At 35.1% G+C, this 16483-nt stretch overlaps 1 protein-coding gene and 1 long non-coding RNA gene across 5 annotated transcripts; one reads left to right on the plus strand and one right to left on the minus strand.

Moving 5' to 3' along the window:
- Window positions 1-1844: 1844 nt before the first annotated feature.
- Window positions 1845-2170, minus strand: LOC149215356 (uncharacterized). The gene is made up of 2 exons (XR_016250474.1): window positions 2065-2170; window positions 1845-1963 (listed from the first exon to the last, which is right to left on the minus strand). It is a non-coding gene; the product is annotated as an uncharacterized LOC149215356 (long non-coding RNA).
- A 993-nt stretch (window positions 2171-3163) lies between these two features.
- LOC149215357 (acetylserotonin O-methyltransferase-like) lies at window positions 3164-13881 on the plus strand. Of its 4 annotated transcripts, none has more exons than XM_089392609.1 (4): window positions 3164-3296; window positions 12715-12815; window positions 13299-13363; window positions 13458-13881. In XM_089392609.1, the coding sequence occupies exons 2-4, from the start codon at window positions 12779-12781 to the stop codon at window positions 13770-13772; spliced, it is 417 nt and encodes a 138-aa protein (XP_089248735.1). In that variant the 5' UTR covers window positions 3164-3296; window positions 12715-12778; the 3' UTR covers window positions 13773-13881. The 4 variants fall into 4 exon arrangements, 3 of the variants coding, with proteins under 3 accessions (XP_089248735.1, XP_089248736.1, XP_089248734.1); XM_089392610.1 differs by having other exon boundaries at window positions 12719-12820; XM_089392608.1 differs by having other exon boundaries at window positions 12719-12815.
- Window positions 13882-16483: the final 2602 nt, after the last annotated feature.

Genomic DNA, 16483 nt, shown 5'->3' on the forward strand with positions numbered 1-16483 from the left:
CAGCCAGACTAGTTGGAGGCCTCATGACAAATCAAACCAATTGAGCTAACCCACTGGGTTCTTGGCAGTGAATATTTCCCTTCATTATTGGATAGAGAATATTTCTGATAACATTCAATCTCCGGACGAACATGGGGGTGTTGGCCAATTTATCCCATTGCAGATCACCTTGACAAGAATGGAACATTCAGGATACCAAAACAAGGTGGATGAGGAGGCCTCAAGCCTCAAGGTATCTAGCCATCCAACTATTTTGAGATTAGAATGTTTGGGTGGTTCAATCTTTGTATGGGTTCAACAACAAAAGATAGACTATATAGCACTGACCTTACAAATGCACGTTGTGTAGTTTGCTGGGGGATGCATAACGGTTAGGCATGTTATGTGGATTTGCAAACTTGCCAAAACATTTTGGGTCTGGATTGCCGCTCAGTACAGGGGTGTCTTTTTCTCTCCTTCACATAGGAAAATGATTTTTTTTTGGAGATCAAATGAATGATTTGACGAATAGTAGTGGGTGAAACGTGATAAGATTGATTGGCATATTTTTCTTCTGAAAACCAAGAGAAACAATTGGTCCATTCAGCTTGAGAGAAGTTTTAGCTGTTCAATTTTCCCTCTTTTGAATTCAAAGCACTACAGGTCAGATATATCAACTTGAAGAGACTGGGTACTGTAAACTCAGTTATAAATCATTTCAGTATACATATATACCCTCCATTATTCATGAGGACGTTAATGATTTATTTGGTAAGAAAACATACTTGTTCTACATAAACGAATTTACGGTTCGGATCTTCTTGCAATGAGTAGACCAAAGAATCCAATATGTTCCTCACACAGGTAGGTTGCGCCGGCTGCAGATATGATTCACAGTCTATGGTAAATACATTTCATTCAGATGCATTACAACAAACCGATTAATGTAGAATAAGGCTTGATATTTGAATAGAGGAATTAATAAGACCTGAAGACTGTCATTGGAGCCTACGTAGTACTGATCAACGGTCTTAACCCACCCCACGCCGTCGTGAGTATGGGGGACCAAATACACATTAAGCTTGCCTTCCACAGGCCCAGCTGTTGTATTGTAGTGAATATACACACCATTAATCCTATGCTAGGATAACAATACTGAGCTTACCAGTAACAAAACCAGTGCCCTTAATGCAATAATCATTCTGCAGTGCACTAGTATATTGCAGAAGCTTGTAGTTGCTTGCAACAATGGATATGATCACAAATTTATATTGGGATTGACTGTAGCAAACTTGCAGTTGCCCTACAAGCAAAAGGAAGAGGGCATTTAACTCAAATTTAGAAGATAGGTTAATCTTTAGACGCAGAGACATCCGGCGTGAGTAAAAATTTAAGCAACCTATGTTTCCATAGATTTATTTAAAAGAAAGAAAAAATAATTTCAAAAGACAATAGCAGAAGAAGAATTTAAGGTTTGACGACAGTGAATCAAACCGGAGGGATTCCATTCATTTCCAGCAACCGCCAGAGTTTAGACGGACTCAGTAGCAAAAAAATACGGAGTTCGTGGAAGGGTCAACGCCCTTAATCATCAAAATATACAGAAGTAACCCCAGAGGGAAAATCCACACATCAACTTAGGAACTTCGTCAAACCCTACCAAACAACGACGGATTTCTGGAAAGAACAGCGCCGAGGATATATCCGTCATTCTGTTGCTGTTGGGAGAAGATAATAATACTGATAATGATAACAATTCGAGGCAGCATATATGTGCAAGGAAAGCCGAGCACCTGCTCCCCCAATTCTTATCCACGGTCGCTCCCGTCACCGCAAGCTTCTTCCTTGTCCTTCAAGGATACCGATGAAGAAAACAACAGCACCAAATCTCATTTTCTCTTTCAAAAGCGCGGTATTTATGAAGATCCCTGGCCTCCGTTAAAAGGATCACGCGGATGAATCAAACCCTGACTTCGACTATTGACTGCATAACCAGAAATTAAAAATATTAAGTAATAAATATAAAACCGCGTCAAAGACCGCTGGAAGTCGGAGGATAAAGCCCTAGCTGCGCAGAATACGAACAAATTAGCGGATGTTAGTTCCTCAACGCTGCCCCCCTCTGGCCTTTCCATGATACCAAGTGCCTGTTCCTCGTCCAAGTATTAAACAAAAATCACTCCAGTCCAGGCATTTCACCTACTCTGTCATATTGTGAGAATTAAAAGAAGGAACCCCATCGCTGCTAACTCTACACTGCCTTCTCAGTAATTTGTAACGTTTTATTCACGGATTACAGGGAGCTGTAACAAATTTGCGGATATTTTTGCCTGCGAAATAAAAGAAGGAACCCCATCGCTGTTAACTTTACACTGCCTTCTCAGTGATTTGTAACGTTTTATTCACGGATTACAGGGAGCTGTAACAAATTTGCGTTTTATTCACGGATTACAGGGAGTTGTAACAAATTTGCGGATATTTCTGCCTGCTTCATGTAGTGGGTGAAGATTCGGTTTGCCGGAAGTTCTCAATCACTGAGAATAAACAGAAATTGCCTCAACATTAACAATTTGCCTGCTGTATGCCCGCCAGATGTCGACGCCAGGTGTCATCCTCAGAATGAAAGGGACGACGAAAGTCTCTTTCAAAGGGAAGGCCTATCGGCCTAAATATAAAAGAGTTTTTGAAAAAATATTTTAAAAAGACATCAATTTTAAAAATAACGAAAATTGTTTATTTTTTTCTTTAAAAAAACACTTCAATTTTATTTTTATAGTAAAATTAGATTCTAACCCTTAAAAAAAACTCTAAACACTCAATATATTGAAACTGTGAAAACTTTCACTGCTATAATTTAGATTTCAAAAAATTTCCATTTAATTTTACAAAATCATATCAGAATTTCCTTGGTTTTATGAGCAAAAACAACGGGCCATTATTGTTTTAAAGAAGGAAAATAACACTTTAAAATCCGTACATAAAAGGAAACCCAACTTACCATCTGCATTCTACCGACAGGACCCAGGGGCCAGACCCTATTCCACCACTCCATTTGTTCATTTATTCATTGGCCCACTTGGTCTCCCTGATGGAATTATTGGCGGGAGAAATCCAAGATAATGAAAACGATTGAATAGTAAAAAATTACGATAGTAAATATTAAGTCAAAATTTGAGATCCTTCCTCGACTTTTCCTTCCATCGTTTTTAATACATACAAGACGGTGGCCCAGAGCAGGAGGCTATTAAGGGTTTCAAGATCAATCTATACATACCCAATTTCCGCGGTTCTTATTCCTCAGCTTGGGCTTCTAACAGGTAAATTATAAATTTCCATTTCAAGATGTGCGTAAAATCTTTGTAATATTGTTTTTATGGTTGAACTCGAAAGATTTTCGTGACTAAGGTTGAAGGTTCAATTCTGTTAGAGTAATCTGTCTGCGTAGTTGAGGTTTCGGCTGTGCCATTTTCTATCTAGGGTTTCGAATTCTGTACCCGGTCAACATTTTGTGTTTTCTGTTGTGTCGGTTGGCATCTTTTGATATGGCGAAGAGTGCAATTGTCTTCATTTAGGAATAGATATCTGTACAAAGCGTTGCTTTTATTAATGACAATGGGCTTGGGCTGAATTCGCAGTCCAACATTAGGCTAATTGCTTCCAAAGAGAGAATGCTTCAGATGCAGAGGAAGTACCATAATTCAAAACCCAAATCTGATGACCTTTAGGCTATGCTACCTGCCTGTAAATACAAATGGTGTCTCCATGCGCCCTACAAAATGGCGGGACTACATGCCTTACCTAGTTATGCAATTTGCCCTTAAAGCTACTCCCGATCGCGAGGTGGTTACACCTGGATAAACTCTTTAGCTCCCTTGGCAGTGTTTGTTGGAATATTATTCCCTTGGCTTCGGGGTTGAACGATGTTCCTGTGCCTCGATTAAGTGTGGGTGAGTAGCCAGTATTTAGACGCCTATTTTCACCTGTTAATGGGAATGACTCGAATGTGTCACTTGCGGTTTTTATATGGAATAGCTGGGCCCTAAATGAGAAGTGATTTTTGCTTCACATTTTCAATGGATCCATCGCTTTTAAGGTTTGGGCTGAACGCTTCATATTAAGCTGTAGTCTAACAATTATCAATTATGCTTTTTCAGTATTAAGTTGTTGCTGAGCTTGATTCAGTTTCTGAAGGTATTCCCACACTGGCTCGGGTTTAGTAAGAAATATATTCTAATAATTATGAGTTTTTTTCTAAAAGTTACGGAAATTTATATTTTTAAAAAATCTGGCAGAAATTTTTGTAAATCTAAATAAAAGTTGTCAAATTTCATAATTTTAGGCGCCTTAGAAGTTTTTGATGGTGCTGAATCCATTTCCACAATCAAAAACATAATTTTTGTAAATCTAAATAAAATCTATCAAATTTCATAATTTTAGGCGCCTTAGAAGTTTTTGATGGCGTTGAATCCATTTCCACAATCAAAAACATGATTCAAACACCGCCTTTACAATAAGTTTTGAATTTTTTTTGCGCTCGACTACTTTTAACCGTGTGCGCAATTCCTCCGCCTTAGTAGACGACTTCCGCCTTAGTAGACGACTTCGTATATTAATGGTTACTCTACTCAAACTCAAGCTATTTCTTTTAATTTTTGTTTAGGTAATCATTGAGAGTCGCTAGCCATTAAATGCCTCAAAGGACATTGACTTTCCCAATATTTGAACATAAAATGTTTCTTGGAGGGTGTAATTGTGCATTTGTAGTATAACATATGGGACGATCCCTTCACAATGAATGAACTTATGATTCAGAGTACTAACAACGAATTTGACCCTAGTATCTACTACCCATCTATGATCCCAACCATTTTAGCAATCTTCTTATCTAGATATTAAGAATGCTACCTAGGTCAACCGTGATGAATATCTCCTTTTTCTGATTGGTACATATGTTTTCATTGTATCGAACCTTTTTGGCTTGTATCTAGTATCTACTTTTCTATTGGCAAGATGATGTCTTGCACGCATTGCTTTCTTTTGAATTTGTTATGTTGACTATGTCTATTGACTTACCTAGATTCTTTAAATTCTTAGGTTGTTGCTTAGTGTTTATAGGATGTCCATTGTTAGCAATCTATGGTCAATTTGGTGCACAAACATGATTTTCTGAACGTGTTCTTTAGTTGGAGTGTCTTTCAAATGACCTTTTTATAATGTTAATCAAGAAGAATCTTTTTAGCCAATTTTTTTTTCCTCTACCTATCTATCATATTTAATTTCACTTTCCAAAGTAACTAGAAGAACATTCTCCCTCTGGATCTTATTTTGGATGTAAGATTAGCAATATAGAACTCTCTTGTATATTGGCCTTTGGCTCTTATATTTGAAATTTCCTCAACTGTTAGTTCCTTATGAGTGAGTTGAAACTCGCTTGGTTTACCCAATTCGGAACTGTCCTTTAAAAAAAACCATTTGCAAAATTATCAAAAGCTATGATATCATCCCACTCCTCATGTAACAACTTTGCTTTCCGTGTATTGCAATTTCATCTCCACATTGCTTTGATGTGGGTGCAATACTATCCCGGGAGAAAAGATGCTCACATAGAGGAAAGCATAAAGGAGCAAGTGTGCAAAGAATGATAGAATATTGTTGGAACCGTACACTTATTTGTATTAACTAGAGCAAGTGTGCAAAGAATGATAGTATAGTGTTGGAACTTATACTTATTTGTATTAACTATGTATAGTGTATAAAATTGAGTGATCAAAATTTACAAAGTCTCCTATAAAAAACAATAAAGTGGGTTAGTGATCACTTTAACGTATCAATAGAAGTGAGATGTGGCGTACAATGCTATATGGATTAGATATGTAGTGGAACACAAATAAAAATAAAAGAATGGCTGAAATTTACAATGTAAAAGTAAAGATAAAAAATTCACACACAAGAAAGCATGAGAGAGAGAAATTATGCAATTAACTACAGAGGATTGCTAGAATTGTAGGCTCTTTTCTACAAAATATTTATAGTATTCAAAACAATAAAGTGGGTGAGTAATTGATATTTTCACCTATAGAAGTGAGGTGCATGGTCCAATGGTGTATGGATGAGATGTGCAACATAACACTAATAAGATAAAAGGAAAGAAAAGTTAAAATACACTGTATAAAAGTGGAAAAATAAAAAGTTCCCATTATAATATAATGAATATACACCCCATGTTCTTTTGCAATGTGTCATACAAAATCATTGTCAAGAGTATCTCCTTTTGTTGTAAAGGCTAATGGGGAAATTCATATCAGAATAAAAAGGAGGTTTCTTTAAGGGTCATTAAATGGGAGAAAATATAAATATGGTTCAAGATGTGCATTGAAGTTGTTTTGTTGGGGAGAGGTGAAGAGCCTTTGAATTGGACATGGCCAATGCATTTATAGAACAATTTGGCATCTCATTGCACTCCATCAATTGGATGAGCTCTTGTATTAGTTCTTGGATTGTCTTGTTTGTTAATCATAATTGTTAGTGATCGAAATTATTTAGTGCCTCACCACAAAATCACCAAGGAAACCTCAGGGGCAACATTGAAAAGTTAGCTCACTGTCACCTCAACTTACTTTCTCTTGCATTGGACTAGTGCATGCTAGCCTTAGGGGGGCATCCTTGGAGAGTTTGATTCAGTTAAAAAGAAGACAATTCCCTGGTTCTATGGGGCAAATGGAGTCATAAGAACAAAATTTGCAGGAAATATTTGTTGGAAGATGATTAGAAGATGTTTATAATAGTGAAAATGTTAATTTTCTTTAACCCCAACAATTGTCAAATTTATTTCTTAGTGAATTTCCTTGACATAACATAATTAAAAAATTTAGTGTTGCTAAATAACCAACACTGCTAGTATTTTAACAATAAATAAAATAAATCATTGGAAGCAAAATTTAACCAATCTTACACATGCACACACATAAATTCTACCCTTCAAAACTGTTGTTCATTAAATAGTATCTTCAACATACAAAGGCTTTCCCAACTGGAAAAATAAACTGTGCACTAAGAAAAATCCAAGTTACAAGAAATTTGGGATTAAAGACCTCTTCTTTCTTTAGTCAATTATATCCTTCACATCGTATTAATAACAATAATGTTAATAATCATATTAATGGTCAAATTATTCATTACCACATTAATAGTAAAATCATTAATGATCCAATTTATAATCAAAACAATTATCACCATATTAATGATCAAATCAATAATCAAATTAATTATCCTCATATTAATGATGAAATCAATTATCATCACAATTAACCGCTCCCATGAATTGTCATAAGCCTAATTCTTCCTTGTATTCTTCTTCTCCCCTATCCCTCCACTTGCTCCCCTTGTTAGCTCTAGACCCGCTTTTGTGGTTAATATTTCCTGCATTGGTCTTGATGCCTCCTCTCTTCATCTCTTGGAGAAAGGGTTTAATTTCGCCTTAGACCCACTTTGAATCCCCAAAGAAGAGATTCTTTCCTTTGTTGAGTTTGTATGCCAAAACCAACCATCTCATTGTGTTGAGGAAATTAAGCAAGAATGTGGTAGAGTTCTATGGTAGGTGAAACCTCCCAAACCTAATTTATCCAAAGATGAATTCCAAGCCATTAAGCGTCTTAATGATAACCCTGACATGTCGAGGAAGATGAAGGCAATGCAACTGTCATCATGAAATCTTATGAATATGAATCCAAGTTACTTGTTCTTTCTTTAGGTTCTTGCAAAATCCTACCCAAAAACCCCATTAATTCCATAGTCCCTAAAGGCATTAAAACCTCTTCTATAGAAACCTCCATTCAACAACGACTTATTCCCCTGTTGATGTTGCTTGCCCTGCTAACATTCAAGGGGCCTCTCCGATATGTGGTCCCAATTGGACTTCACACCATTTGGGATAGGAGCCCCATCTACAATATGACAAAGTTGTCTGTTGTCTTAAAGATATGCCTTGGCTTTAACTATTAGCAACAGAGAGCAGACAAATGTGCCTTCGAAAAGCAAGGGGGTGTGCCTGGTGAGTGTTCGGTTGTAAGTGCATCAAAGTTCTTTTACTGCGGAGGGGGAAGAGAAGTGAGTCTCTAAGAGAGTGGTAATAGTACCACCCTAGTAGAAACACAAAAACAAGAAGAATCCGTACAACATCAAGAAATGCGACGGTCATTGCAACCAATGTAACCAGAAAGATCTATTTAATATCCAGGGGAATAGTCCACAAGGATGCGACAATGATAATAACACTTACAACATATTCTCAATATGATAGGTACCAAAATAATCGAAATAGTTCAACTACTTTATCATAGATTAAAGCATACATGAATTACATACATTCACGAAATAGTCTTACAAATATCCATAATCCATGCATGAAGAACGTGCTGGCCATAAGGCTTCTTATATTAAGTAAAAATTCCAAGACACATGTATACAATGAACACCACTAGCTCCAATAGTGGAGTGTTGGAGCCACTCCTTGCTCCTCAAAAGAACTAGCTTGTCTCCCTAATGCTTTGCGGGAGGAGCCAAGGTGAAAAGTCACTTTTTCTTACAACGAGGGTCTATATATAACAATGAGGAGGTGATGCTTCACCTTCCTTGTGACTCTTCATCTACCCTCATGACTGTTTGACTTCCTATGACTTTTCAACTTTACATGATTCTTCATATTTCATACATATTTTTTGGACTTTCACTTTACAATACATTTTCGAAACATCCACCATAATGGTGTGGCATGTGACAACCCTTGTTGAAGTCCAACTCCACAGAAATGCGGGCATAAGTAGGTTTTTTTGTTTTTTGTTTTCAAATGACAACAAAGATAGAATTTTCCCAACGCATTCCCAATGGAGGAAAGCGATGTGTGATTCCAGAAATGTAAGGGAAGGTTTATAAGCCTTTCTCAAATTAGCACTGTGGAGATTGAAGTCGTTACCAGGTCAAAAGAGAGAGTCAAGCGCTGCATGAAGAGGCCAACACTCCCCCAAAACCACAACCCAACTTCACAAATGGCCTTGTTGTCCTCAATATTATCAAGACCCACAGTGAAGAAACATCATGCCATAGTGTAAATATTCAACTTGTCCATCAAATGGGGCTTCCATGTCTTAGAGATCCATTTATGCAGATCGACCAGCTGCGACCAGTACATATCAAACCTACAAACCAAACCATTATCAGAAAAATATTTTTCACAACAAAAAGCTTCGTCATCCACATGAACATTGAGGGAAGAAATTTCTTGTACCACCAGAAGACCAGAACCAAATTTCAACATAGAGATGTACGAAATCGAAGAAGAGTTAGCTTGACTGACAACCATACCTGCAAAAGAAACAATTTTTTCAACCAAACCACAAGGATTCATCATTGAATGATCTGCAGAAAATCTATGCAAACAAAGCGAATATTGGATGACTAAAGCGAAACCATAACCACCACAAAAATTTCTAAAACTCCTTCCGCTTACAACTCTAAGATTCTGTAATAAAATTCTTAACCCTAAATATTTATCCCACATTCAAAAATTTCATATTTAAAAAAGAAAAAAAAAATTCATTAATTTTATTCAAAATTTTATTACTTCCCCTCAATAAAATTTTATAAGCATCATTCTCTTTCATAAGTTAGTTTCACGCAATTTTGACGCTTTCTTTATTTTTCGAAATTTTATTACTCTCCGTGAATAAAATTAATTACAATAATAAACACAAACCCAAAAAAATATCAATTTTGAAGCTCACGCCACTTTGGCTATGCACTGACGCTTGGGTGGGTACATTCTTTAAACTCAAATATTTAGGCCGATAGGCCTTCCTATGCATCAACAATCGTCAACACTTTTACTTTGCTCCGTTGGATCAGATGACACACTTTCAACCGTTGATTTTTAGGCCGATAGGCCTTCCTATGCATCAACAATCGTCAACACTTTTACTTTGCTCCGTTGGATCAGGTGACACACTTTCAACCGTTGATTTGAAGTGTCACTGCTTTTTCTAAATATTAGCTGAGTTGCCTTACTGCTTTTTCCCTTCCAGTTGTTCTTGCCGTTCTTCTTCCCTGGCTTTTCCCTTTTCCTTTGCATTGGCTTGCCTTGTTTCTTGTTCAAGTTTATTTTCTGCTCACAGTTGTCGACATCTACAGACTCTGAAATTATGAAAGTCCCAGGGATGCTTTAGCAATGCTTCTGACCACCATTCCAAAACAACAGATGAGATCTTTAGCTTTGATGAACAGAGTCCACGACAAGAATCGGCTGTGGATGCCGGCCTTGACATGATAGATGTGTGTTCCATCAGATCCATGTCTGCTGGTGTTGGGGAGCTGATTGTTACACCCACCATATCATCTCAGAGTGCCCAGCAAAATCAACCGTTTGAGGATGAGAGGATGAAGAAAAGGCACAGCCATAAGATTCCCAGAAGAGTTTGTATGCACAACTGTCTTCAACATTTTATTATGTATGTTTTTGAATGCCTTACACACAAAAGACCGCAGAGGAATGGTTGAAACACAACTAGGTACAACATACTAGGTATGCTAATAAATTTCCGCTTACACCTGCTGATTGAATTATATTAATGGTGGTCTTTTTTCATTTTAATAACATGATGTTCCTATCCCCTGATAACCTCCGTGATTGATTGTTTGAGGTTTTTACAGGAAAATAAAACAGGCAAGAAGATGAAACGGTGGATGGTAATGGGAGCTTGGTAGCGTGAGAGCGGCCAATGCATGGCATGACTCAAAATTTTCAATGAGGCCCCTTATTTTAGGATAGCAAAACATTAAACATATATCAGGAAAGAAATGTATGACCTTGGCTTTGTTTGAAGTGTGAGAAACTAGATGCTTAAAAGAACTCAAGAAAGATGTTCATAACTTGATCTTCACTGTGGGAAAAACGTGCCAAAATTTTGATCATATAGAAGTGTTTAAATATTTTTGTGTATCACTATGCGCTAGTGTGTTGGTGTTGAATGACAGGTCGTGCAAGTTATATGGTATTCAAACTACTCAAAAAAAAAAAAGAAATAGAAAATGTCTTATTCTTTTCTCTTATTATTTTAAAAAACTTGTAATAATTTAATTCAAGTTTTTTCATTTTACGCTATAAACTTTTTGCATATATTTTTTTAGAACTTGGGATAATCAAACTTTTTTAAGATGGCAGAATTAGAAAAATAGTTTATAATTCTAGAAATGAGGTATATTGGTTTGGAATTTTTATGGTTTTTTGAATACTGAGATAGATACAATGCTTTGAGAGTCTATTTGGACAATTAGATCATATAGACTAGTACACCACTAAAATTTGCAATTCTAAAAACTATTTTTTAAATATTAAATTTTTTTACTAAAAAACTAATTAGCTAAAAATAGTGAAATTACACACACACACATACACACATACACACACACACACACACACATATATATATATATATATGACATTGCTCGTATTAAAATGATTATTGGTTATTAATACATTTTTAAATAAATATCAATATTATTTTATTTTACTTAGTGAAATACTTTATTTATAGTCCATGTTATTATTATTATTAAATGTTTCATATCAATGTTATATTAAGATTGAATCAATTAAGCTAAATAACTAGGTGAGAATGGGATTACTCCATTTGGATTACTCTAAAATTGTTTACCATATATTTTGGGTGTTTCATGAAATCTGGTGTACATGGTGTATGTTTAACTTTGGATGGTTTGAAATGAATTAACACCTAGAAAATATGGATAGAAGCAGGTATGCTTTTGGTTTTCAATATCTATGAGTTTTACTAATAAATTTGTACAAGGAAAAGTAACGTGGTAGATAATGGCTATGCATGGATTTTAAAAACTATTTTTTAAATATTAAAAAATTTTACTAAAAAACTAATTAGCTAAAAATAGTGAAATTACTTATTTTTATATATATATATATATATATATATGACATTGCTCGTATTAAAATAATTATTGGTTATTAATACATTTTTAAATAAATATCAATATTATTTTATTTTACTTAGTGAAATACTTTATTTATAGTCCATGTTGTTATTATTATTATTAAATGTTTCATATCAATGTTATATTAAGATTGAATCAATTAGGCTAAATAACTAGGTGAAAATGGGATTACTCCATTTGGATTACTCTAAAATTGTTTACCATATATTTTGGGTGTTTCATGAAATCTGGTGTACATGGTGTATGTTTAACCTTGGATGGTTTGAAATGAATTAACACCTAGAAAATATGGATAGAAGCAGGTATGCTTTTGGTTTTCAATATCTATGAGTTTTACTAATAAATTTGTACAAGGAAAAGTAACGTGGTAGATAATGGCTATGCATGGAACCCAGTTTTTTCAACAGTTTCAATCCATTATTTCTTTATTACGGTGAAGCCGTGGAAAAATCGCAAGGGCTTTAACTGTAGAGATAGTGCTTTTATTTTATTTGGCAGTTTATGCTGGATGGTTTTGCCCTGCCTATTAATTTTGCAACAGGGGAAGAGAAGAGTTCACCATGGAGGGATAATATAAGATGAGAAGCTTCGATTTCTGAATCTATTTTCTTTTCTCTCACTTGTTTCTTATTTCTTTATCTGTCAAAATCTGCCGCAGATTCGGATTTTGTCTCTCAAATCTTTCTAACACGTTATTTGAATGGCCTGCCATGAATCTAGACAGGTGAAAAAATACGCAGGACAGGTGAAACAACACGCAGGACAATAATACCCGTGCAAAAGGATGTTCGTACACCACTTTGTGGCATTCATTTTATTAGGTAAGGTGAGTAGCGATTCTTCTTTTCTCAAAGAGAGAAATCATTCGGTCATTTTCGGTTCACTCTCAAATTCTATCAACTTGATCATTTCTTGTTTAATTACTTGTCATTTTGCTCAATACCATTAGTTGAATGTCCAGAACCTATATTTATGAAGATGACCCATGCAAATAGGTAGATGAGAATGCCCAAGTAAACAGTTAAGCTGGTAGAAGATGAAGGTTAACATTAATTGATTATTTTGTTCAATATTGCCCTCTATATATGCACCGTGGCATTTTTAACTTATTTTGTTGCAGGGAGCCGTGGCTGTTTTGCCATATTCTTGATATAGCAGGGAAGGTTAAACCATTTTTGTTTATTATTTCGACCTCCCTCATGTCATGGCCACTGCTCCCCATCTCCCAGGTTACTAACAACACCTTTGCTTCATCAATGGTATATACGCATAACAATCTTATACATATAAATGTACGTAAATAGGTGTGGAGCACATGAGCAGAGACATGTTTGAAACCGTGCCCTCTGCGGACACCATATTCATGAAGGTAAGTCTTGAACTTGCTGAGCTGTCATGTAATTCAATTAGAATGAGCTGAGAGCGCGTTTTGACTATACAATTTGTTTGTGTGATTTCATCAGTGGATCATGCATGACTGGGGCGATGAGGACTATATCAAGATATTGAAGAGTTGTAGGAAGGCGATCCCAGAGACGATGGGGAAGCTCATTATTGTTGACGTAGTGGCGCTGGACTCTAATCACAGAGGCAGTGATAATAATACTGGTGGCCAGAAAGAGAAGCCGGTTCTGGATCCTAATTTAGTTCTAGTATTTGATCTGGTAATGGTGGCGCACTGCTCTGGTGGGAAGGAAGGAACAAAGAAAGAATGGAAGAAGATTTTATTAGAAGGTGGATTCGGTCGTTATAAAATAATCACCATTCCTGATTTCTAGTCTGTGATTGAAGCATTTCCTTCTTGATTATCTGCTCTTTATGGGTTCATTTTTAGTATTTACATTGTTAAAATGCAATCAAATTATTGTATTTACAAAATAAATGAAGATTTATCAAGGCCTTATGGAGACATGAAACATCCATAGCTAGTGATTTTCTTTAGTCTTACCTTGCACTCCCGAGAAGACAATGCATTAATGGGTCACGGGACACTATTCATCTCCTTCGGAGACATGGAGGATCTGTAGACAGTGCTGTCCTTTCCTCTTACCTCTCTCTGAGTGATCCAGTCCAAAAAAACAAGGTTTTCCACAAACCAATTAACTCTTCTAGAAAAATTCAACAATTCCAATTTAATAATCCTATCGGCCTCTCTTTGTACCTTTTGGGACAATTGCTAGTTATAGTCATCATTCACATATAAAAAAGGCTCACGCAACCGTTTTCTTTCACAGACACTTTCTATACTTTTAAAAAATAGAAACATTTTTTACATTTTTAGTAAAAGTAGTTTTCGTTAACTTTCCCAATTTACCATTGGAATGTAATTATATCTACGTGGACTGAATCTGAGAGGAACTTCTTGCTATAAGTGTATAATTTTTTTAATACAAAAGCATTATCCGATAGGAATTAAATTTAGTAAATTGCAAGAAACATTATCAATTCAAAATTAAACTTGGTAAAATGTAAAAGTACTATTGGTAATGAATTAAACTTAATCAAGTTGCAAAATGCAAGAAACATTATCCATTCTAAATTAAACCTGATCAAAATGTAAAAGTACTACCCATTAGGGATTGAATTGGACTTAAGTTGGGGAGAACTTTATTATAAATTTATTGAATTGTTTTTTGCGGAAGTGGTAAAATTATATTGTTTGGGTGTGGAGTATGCTTTAAAATTGTTTTTGTTTGGTTAAGAGTTTGTTTTCTTTGGATATAAAGAAATAGGTTAACAATCTAAGAAGAAGCAGGTTAATGACCTAAGACCAAGAGGCATCTGACATGAGTGAAAGTTTGCCCCCCTTATGGATCACCAACAAGTGGTTTTCTTTGAATAACGGTGATGAGCCAGGTTAACGATCCAAGACCCAGAGGCATCTGACATGAGTGAAAGCTTGCCCCCTTATGGATCACCAACAAGTTATTCCAAGTGGCGTGGTTTTCCTTGAATAACGGTGATGAGCCAACCTGCATTCGCTGTTAGCAACCAAAGATGGTTGTCCTCAGTGTTGGTTTGCCAACTAAGTTATGATAGGTTTCCCACCTTTGAAAAAAAAGTTATATTGATTTTGATTCGTCAATATTCATTCATAATTTTTTTTGTCATTTTATCAATAATTTATAAAAAATACGATTAACTTTTTTTATAAAGAAGTTTTAAATCAAAATATTTAAAATTATAAGTTATTTAAAATATGTTTTTGAATGTGTTTCTGGGTGCAATTTAGTTGGCAATCGTCTTGATATGAAGTATTGTGTCAACTAAAAGATCCAAGGTTCAAATCCCCCATAAGTAACCCAAAAGGTATTGTGTCAACTAAAAGATCCAAGATTCAAATCCCCCATAAGTAACCCAAAATTATCTTTCTTTCGTAACCAATGCTAAGAAGAAAATGGACATTCCCAAGACAAGAACTAACTCTCATGAGCTTCAAAGTGAAACCTAGCAATGGACATTGCCAAGATAAGAACTAACTCTCATGAGCTTCAAAGTGAAACCTAGCATTGAACATTGCCAAGATAAGAAGTAACTCTCATGAGCTTCAAAGAGAAACAGAGCATTGGTCAATTCCCAAAACACCTCATCCTCATGAGCTTCAAAGTGAAACTGGGCATTGGTTAATTAAACACCATGGGAAGAAAGAGCCGGTTAATTAAACACCATGGGAAGAAAGAGTCGGTTAATTAAACACCATGGGAAGAAAGAGCCTTTCACCTTTGCGATAGTAAGAGGGTCCAAAACACCTCATTCTCATGAGCTTCAAAGTGAAACTGGGCATTGTTTAATTAAACACCATGGGAAAAAAGAGTCTATCACCTTTGCGATAGTAAGAGGGTTGAAGATGAAAAACACTTTCATATGTTCTAATTTTCAAAATCTTTACCACACTACCAACATTACCAACCTTTTTGAATTGTTAAGTCAGCGAACATCTTATTCTCATGAGCTTCAAAGTGAAATCGACATTGGTAATTCCTAAAACACCATGTGAAGAAAGAGTCTGTCACTTTTGTGATAGTAAGAGGGTTGAAGATGAAAAACACTTTCATTTGTTCTAATTTTCAAAATCTTTTCCACACTACCAACCTTCTTGAATTGTTAAGTCAACAAAATTACTCATCTCCCTTCTTTTCAATCATAGAAATAAAATATTAAAGAATCTCAACTAATCTCTTACATTTTGTATGTATAGATAATAGTGGTCTCAGTGAACATTAATCATCATTATCGCATTATTATTATTATTTTCTTTTAAGAGGATTCATCATTATCATATTTATTAATTCATTATCACATTTGTTAATTAATAATTTATAAAAAAATATGATTAACTCATTTTTTTTTTACATTTTTTAAATAAAAATATTATCATATTTCAAATCTTATTACATTTTTTTAATGAATAATATTATCACATTTCAAATCTTGTCGAATTATATTATTATAATATATATATATATATATATATATATATATTTTTAAC

This window comes from Pinus tabuliformis, chromosome 1_1 (genome assembly GCF_031772625.1).
Source record: "Pinus tabuliformis cultivar Carrire ecotype Pingquan chromosome 1_1, CPIR1, whole genome shotgun sequence".
NCBI classification, from domain to species: Eukaryota; Viridiplantae; Streptophyta; class Pinopsida; order Pinales; family Pinaceae; genus Pinus; species Pinus tabuliformis.

Bases quoted from the DNA above. Each gene is read 5' to 3' on its own strand.
- LOC149215357 (XM_089392609.1), top strand. From the start codon at position 12,779: ATGTTCGTACACCACTTTGTGGCATTCATTTTATTAG. The intron at 12,816-13,298 runs GTAAGGTGAGTA...GTACGTAAATAG, and splicing joins TGTGGCATTCATTTTATTAG to GTGTGGAGCACATGAGCAGA. The intron at 13,364-13,457 runs GTAAGTCTTGAA...TGATTTCATCAG, and splicing joins CGGACACCATATTCATGAAG to TGGATCATGCATGACTGGGG.